At 33.5% G+C, this 7247-nt stretch overlaps 1 protein-coding gene across 2 annotated transcripts in view; it reads left to right on the top strand.

Moving 5' to 3' along the window:
• PKN2 (protein kinase N2) overlaps positions 1 to 7247 on the top strand; it is a 103697-nt gene that overhangs the window by 69840 nt on the left and 26610 nt on the right. Inside the window, exons 8-14 of one of the 2 annotated variants that reach the window (XM_006898221.1) lie at positions 1956 to 2099; positions 2415 to 2490; positions 3350 to 3518; positions 3737 to 3863; positions 4350 to 4480; positions 4571 to 4646; positions 4736 to 4827. In XM_006898221.1, the coding sequence (XP_006898283.1) occupies positions 1956 to 2099; positions 2415 to 2490; positions 3350 to 3518; positions 3737 to 3863; positions 4350 to 4480; positions 4571 to 4646; positions 4736 to 4827 (815 nt within the window). The remainder of the gene's footprint in view (positions 1 to 1955; positions 2100 to 2414; positions 2491 to 3349; positions 3519 to 3736; positions 3864 to 4349; positions 4481 to 4570; positions 4647 to 4735; positions 4828 to 7247) is intronic. The other variant, XM_006898220.1, reaches the window with a different exon arrangement.

Here is a 7247-nt window from a genome sequence, read left to right as displayed (position 1 = left end):
ATTGCTGTGGAGGCAGTAATTGAAAAGGAGGTTGCCTATCTTTCTCCAGCAGAGAAGCTGGTGAATTCAAACCGCAGAACTTTAAGTTGGCAGCACAGTTCCTTTCCACTAAACCACCAGAGCTCCCATAATTTTATACCCCAGTATCTGTGCCTGTTAGATCTGTCCAATCCAAAAGACAGAAAATACTGTAGAAGAAAATAGAGCAGAATGAAGTTGTGTAGTCTAAATTAACAAATTCTTGATAAATTTCTTTTTTAATTTCCCAAAATTACTTTTCCAAATGAAGGGGATATTATAGCACTCGTGTCCAACTAGTATATGCCTACTGTATATGCCTGCTCTTGTTGATCTTAAAATCAGTCTGTTCTCTGAATTCTTTTGCTTTTCATAATGGTGTTTGTCATGTTAACTGTGAGTCAGAAGAAATGAGATTGAGGCATACTCACTGCTATAAATTTTTTATTGTGTAGTCCATAAATGACTGTCAACCTTTCTGACACATTGTGTTTTTGAGGTTTTTTTGTTGGAGGTTTTTTTTTTTCATCATGGTTTGTTTCGGGGTTTTGGTCACTGGGTTTTTTTTTTCTGTGCTCATTTGCATAAATTAGTTTTTATTATAATCAAAGGTAGTTGTTTTGGTTTCTTTTGTGTATGCTAAGAGATTTTATTTATATAGATAGATAGATAGATAGATAGATAGATAGATATAGAGAGAGAGATATAGAGATATATATAGATAGATAGATAGATAGATATATCTACAAACCCCCATATTGAAAGTTGTTCTCTAAAAGAAATAATTTATTGCTTTGTTACTCTGAATGGAAAAACATCCCTTTTCTAGAAAATCTGGAAAAATAATCAGAAACTTGTAGTTTATAAGCAAAATATGCTTAGAATAGGTAAAGTAGAACCTACAACTTCAACTTCTCAACTATAGTCTACAAGGACTTATATTTAACAATCTGTTTTTTTTTTTTGTAGCAATCTGTTTTTCCACATCATTTTTTTTCTTTTTTTTTATTATTAATTTTAATAAACATTTACAGAGGTTTTGGATTTCCAGTCATTCATTGCCACACTTTTCTCCCTGCCCACCCCTCCCCATCAGGTCGCTCCCTTCTCCGAAAAGAAAAAGAAAAAAAAGAATTCCTTCATTGGTATACAATTCCCCCATCCCTTCCGTCCCACCTCCCACCCCGAGTACACTTCTCTGTGCAACCTTAATTCTGGATTCCTGTGCTAACCATCATTTTTAATGACTGCCTGACTCGTCAGCACCTACACAACAACACTCAAATGGCTCCCTGTCCTTGGTTTTAGGCCTTTCATGTTTCCTCTCATTTGATAATTTTTTTAAGTGTTAAAATGAATACATATCTTTCTGTATGAAGTCTAGTCTGAGTCTTCCCTTCTCCTCCTTGCTGGTGTCACTGGTTCTGCTTCCTGGTAATAATACTCTTGAGGAACAAATGACTTTTTAGCTGTTGGGCATATATGTGGCAGCACTGAGTAAATGTAGTTGTCTCCTTAAATAAACTGTGGGTCAAGAAAATAAGAAAGTTTGGCGTTGGTTTTTTGAGGCAAACACTTAAACATTCTTTAGCAGTAGATCAATTAAGTGATGCCAGGTGGCAAAAAGTTCCAGAAGCTTGGAGCTCTGATGGAGAAGACTTTCTGTAACTGTTCACCTGGATTGAGTGTTCCAAATTTTGTGTTACTTATATCTAAGAAATACCTTAGCTAGAGATTGATTAAATGCAAGTGCTTTCCTTTATGATAAAATGTATGTAGTTAAAAGTAATAATTAAGAGGCATTATAAAACAGTTTTAAAATGTACCTTCTCTGTGTAATATTTGTTTATTGTATTTGTATTTATATTTTTGTAATATTTTATTTGAGTGTGTCCAATGATGTCTTCTGTTTATTTTATTTTCTTTAATTATCCTAGTCACGTGAACTGGAAATTTCAGTTTATTGGCGTGATTGGCGATCTCTGTGTGCTGTAAAGTTTCTGAGGTTAGAAGATTTTTTAGACAACCAACGACATGGCATGTGTCTCTATTTGGAACCACAGGGTACTTTATTTGCAGAGGTAAAAAAATGAATTTTATTAAATTGCATAATTTCAATTGAACTAATACATATAGGGAACAGATAAAAAATGGAGACTGTTAGGCTAACAGACAGCTTAAATTTTTTTCTCAGTTGTGCTATTGAGTAGCTGTGTGACCTTGAGAAACCTTTATATTCTCCTGGTCAACTTTTTCATCTAGAAAATGAGATGGTTGGATTAAATTACATCTAAGATTACTTTATGCTTTCATATTTTAAAGTTTAGTGAATTTCATGAACAGTAAATACAGTGCTGTTTTTATGTCAACTTCATTGTCAATTTTCATCCTCACAGGTTACTTTTTTTAATCCTGTTATTGAAAGAAGGCCCAAACTCCAAAGACAAAAGAAAATTTTCTCAAAACAGCAAGGTACTTATTAAGAGTCAAATACAAACACAAAAAGTTTGGTGTTGTCTTAAATAATACTTTTTAAAAAGTGACGTCTATTCATACATTTTTGTTAGTTTTGCTTTTTTTTTTTTAAGTTCGTGTTATTTTTCAGCTTGCTATTAAGGAATATTTTAAACATCTATCATATTATCACATAAATAACGCACATCTATGTTTGCTTGCCAGCTACTCCTCACCTCATCTCCAAAACAAGATGTTTTTGTAAGCACAACAGTTTAATGTTTTGTTGAGGTTTTTTACAGCAGTATGTAAAAAAATTAGTAAAGCAGCACTTACACAAATACCTCTGTGGATATAAGAAGGCAAAACATAGAACGTATAAATTATTTGAGTAAAATAAAATATGTAAGAAAAAAGTATAGTGGACCATTATTTAATCGTGGTAAAGCCACAGCTAATTTTTTTTTTATTCATATACCCATCCGGGAGCTGTGGTGGCTTAGTAATAAAGAGTTGTAGTGCCAACACAAAGGCACGCGTTTTAAATCCACCAGTTACTCTGTGAAGAAAGATGGACAGTCAGCTCCCGTGTGATTTACAGCCTCTGAAAACGACCTGGAGGGTCAACTATTACTCAGTTCTCACAACAGTAATGAAAGGCAACATTATTAACATGACCATCTATTCACTATTTCTCTGAATTCTTGGAAGCAAATCAAGATAAAATACTGATTCATTCATAAATACTATGCTTTGTAAGAGACGGATTTTGTTTGTTCTTCATATAAGCTGAAGAATATAAATTTTTAAATTATGGCTTTTGGTAATACATAAAAGAAATGACTTATTCTATTTTCTTTATTCATAATATCCACAGGCAAGACATTTCTCAGAGCTCCTCAAATGAATATTAATATTGCCACATGGGGAAGGCTAGTGAGAAGAGCTATTGTAAATCATTCTGGCACCTTCAGCCCTCAAGCGCCTGTGCCTACTACAGTGCCAGTGGTTGACGTACGCATCCCTGAACTAGCACCCCCAGCTAGGTATCTTAAGTTTTTTTAACCATCTCTTATATAAAATAATTACTGTGACATTCTTTCATTTTGGTCACAGTAAATATTTTAAGTCTCATTTTTCAGAGTTGTATTTTGAAATTAATATTCTGCTTACATATTATAATTTAAATTCTTTCATTTTAAAGTTATTTAAAATACACACTTTTGTTTACTATTTTTTGGTGAATTACTTTATGTTCTTTAAGTGGTTCTACAGTAACCAAATTGGACTTTGATCTTGAACCTGAACCTACTCCGGCCCCTCTACGTGCTTCCTCTCTTGGAGAAATAGATGAACCCACTGAATCAAAAGTTATGGAAACACCAGGACAGGCAAGACATTTTAAACTTTATGTATTTCCTTCTCACTAAATGAATTAGCAATAAAATCATCATAGTGAATGAAGTATATCAATTAAAAATTTCCTTTGTGAACAGTGTACTTATGTGTATGGTTATTCTCAACTAAATTAGATTGACTTGACAAGCCTTGACGGGTTTGGTCACCTAAGACAGGAGAAGCATAGGCGCGTATTGCCTGACAGACAAGACACTTTGTCATTAAAATGCAGTTGATATGGAGCCAGATAATCAGTTAGTATCACTGTACTTAGTTAACATTTGTGTAGAACGTGATAGTAATGTTTTGTTTTTAATATTTTTTTTAAAAAACTGTAATATAAAATTAATCAAGAATGATTGTTCAAAGCCTGAATATTTTTTCATTCTTATTGACTTTTGAATGCCTTAACATCTTCCTTACTAAATGAATTTGTTGTATGATAGTTTTTATGGTAATGTGTATTTAATACTTTGCAGGATTCAGCAAGTACCTTTGATATTGGAAATGACAGAAATAGTATACTTCAGAAATCCCAGTCTGAGTATGATCGTGATAGTCCTCCATCAGGGTTAGATTATAGTTGTATTCGAGAACTTGAAGATAAAAGGTAAATAACTTATGTATAGTTTTGTTATGGTGTTTTTGGTCTCATGCTTAATTGCCTTTTTTTAAAAAAAATTGAAATTACTATTTTCAGATCTCAGCAAAGGTTTCAGTTTAACCTACAAGACTTCAGGTGTTGTGCAGTCTTGGGTAGAGGACATTTTGGAAAGGTAATATTTTGACGTTTTTGTTTTTTAATACCTATAAAATTAATAACTGAAAAATAATAATAATAATAATAATATTCATCTCACTTCAGGTGCTTTTGGCTGAATATAGACACACAAATGAGATGTTTGCTATAAAAGCCTTAAAGAAAGGAGACATTGTAGCTCGAGATGAAGTAGACAGGTTAGTGGGGTTTTTTAAATGAAATTCTTTTTTAATTTTCTCTTTTGATAATTAACTGGTTATTTGTTGGGCACCCTGAACACTTAGTGAAATGTATAAATTATTAGTACTTAATAAATCATTTTATGTATTTCTCTTGCTGTTAGTATATATCTAATGTTAAGTGAGTCTAGATTCTCTCATGTTAAAGAAATGATGAATTATCATTTATAGAGAATATGTAATTAACCAAATCATAAATTTTAAAGTTCAGAGGAATTAATTCTTGAATCAGTGAAGGGAAGCTGTGATGTTAGAGAAGAATACTGAATATCCCTTGGACTTCCACAAGAACAAATATGTTTTAGAGAAAGTGCACCAGAATGTTCCAATTGCTGCAATGTATTTACATTACAGGTGGTTTTACTTTACTAAGCATGTTGTCTTCTCCAGTGGCTGTCCCCTCTGATACCATGTGACCAAGTCTTAACCATCCTCTCTTCTAAGAAATAAAAGAATTAGGATTTACAGCCCATATTTTTGTTGTTGTTGTTTAGGTACCACCAAGTGAACTGATTCATGTTGACCCTGTGATTAATAGATCTGAACCTAACCCTATTTGTGCCATCCTCATCGCCTCTCATACTCTTGAGCTCGTTGTACAGTCACTGTGTCAGTCCACCTTCCTCTCTTTCTCTCCACCTTTCCAAGCATGATGTCTTTTTTGAAGGACTGACATGCCCAAACAAAGAATATTAAGACAAAGTTTCATCGTCTCTACAGAGCACCCTGGTTCAACTTTTCCAGACATATTTGTTGTCTTGGTGGTCCATGGAATATTCGGTACTCTTCTCCAACACAGCAGCATTAAAGGCATCAATTATAAATCATTCTCCACCTTTCAGATATAGTCAGTGTTCAGTTACTAAGATGTATTCCGTTACCTAGATCAGGCACACTTGAGTCTTCAAACTGACAATGTTGCTCTTTCATATTTGGAGAGGTTCTTAAGGATCAGTTACTCATGTTCAATTTGAGGCTGAGGAAAATGAAAACAAGTCCACAAGAGCCACACAATACTACCTTATTGAGTCTATTCCAACTGAGTTTAAAACCATCTCAAGAATAGGTTTTAGGGGAGCTCTGATGGCCTAGTGGCAAGAAGTTTCTCTGCAATCCCAGAGGCGCATGGTTCAAATCCACTAGATGCTCTGCCAGGAAAGGAGGGACAATCTCCTCCTGTACCAGTCAGATCTGATTTGACGGTACACAGACACACAAAATAATAATAAAATTTAAAAAAAAGGATAGGTTTTGAATGATTGTAAGAAACACAATGTGAATGAAGAATAGTGTGAAACACAATGTATATGAATTTTGTATGCACACCAATATAAAAAATTAAATGGGAAATAAATAAAAAAATAGGTTTTGAGGTATTGAACTCTAATGATTGAAGTCAACTCATTTGGAGAGGACACAATTAAATCATTAATAGTACCTATATCTATTTTTTCCTTTAAAATCTCTTTTTTTTTACCATACTGTCTTAGATGTCTGAGTTTAATAAATATAAACTAGTGTGGATCCATCTTTATGTATACACTACTTTTTCAAAATAGTATTGATATTTTAGCCCGTTAATTGGTTTGATCATTATATGATGCCCTATCATGTCTCTTACACTCTTTTCTGGAAATGCCCTAATTTCACCATCATATCTGAGGGACAGTTTTATGCTGTATGGAGGATTCTTTGTTGGAAAATTTTTTTCTTCAGAGTTTTATATATGTCATTTCATTGCCCTTCTTGCCTGCATGTTTCTCTTAAGTAATCAGAACTTACTCTTATTGGTTCTCCTTATAGGTAACTCTTTTGTTTTTCACAGACTGCTTACTGATTTTCTTTTGGAATCTATCCTGTTGAAGGTTCATTCAGTTCATTAAATGCATATTTTCTCATTTTTCATATTTGCAAAGTTTTCTTCTAGCAAAACTATAGCCGTTTTCTTTTTGTGGGGATGGTCTTACCTGGTTCCAGAATTCCTATCACGCCTATTTGTCTTTTCCCTCTCTATTTCTGTGTTCCATTTCTTCAGTTCTACTTTTTCTTCCAGTGTGTTGCCGGTTTCTTAATTTTTCATCTTTTTAAATTTCCTTGTATTTGTATGGCTTCTGATTTTTCATTTATTTTGTGGTGTTGTTTATTTGATTTTTAAAAATTTATTTATTTGTGTGTGTGGGGGTTTTATTATATTTTTTGGGAAGTTTTTTTTAATGTTTTTTCTTTTTTTTAGTATTTTTTTTTTATTGGGAAAAACATATTGGGGGTACAAGGAGGTGAGGGTTGGGGGCAGAAGGATGAGGATGGGCCAGGATGCAGTTGCAGAGCTGCACAGTTTGGTCGGTGGGGGGAGCAGGTGAAGGAAATGATGAGGGTCC

This window comes from Elephantulus edwardii, unplaced genomic scaffold (genome assembly GCF_000299155.1).
Source record: "Elephantulus edwardii isolate Elephantulus edwardi_28Jun2011 unplaced genomic scaffold, EleEdw1.0 scaffold00224, whole genome shotgun sequence".
NCBI lineage: Eukaryota > Metazoa > Chordata > Mammalia > Macroscelidea > Macroscelididae > Elephantulus > Elephantulus edwardii.
Note: the sequence above shows the minus strand (reverse complement) of the source record. Positions and strands in the feature narration are given on the sequence as shown.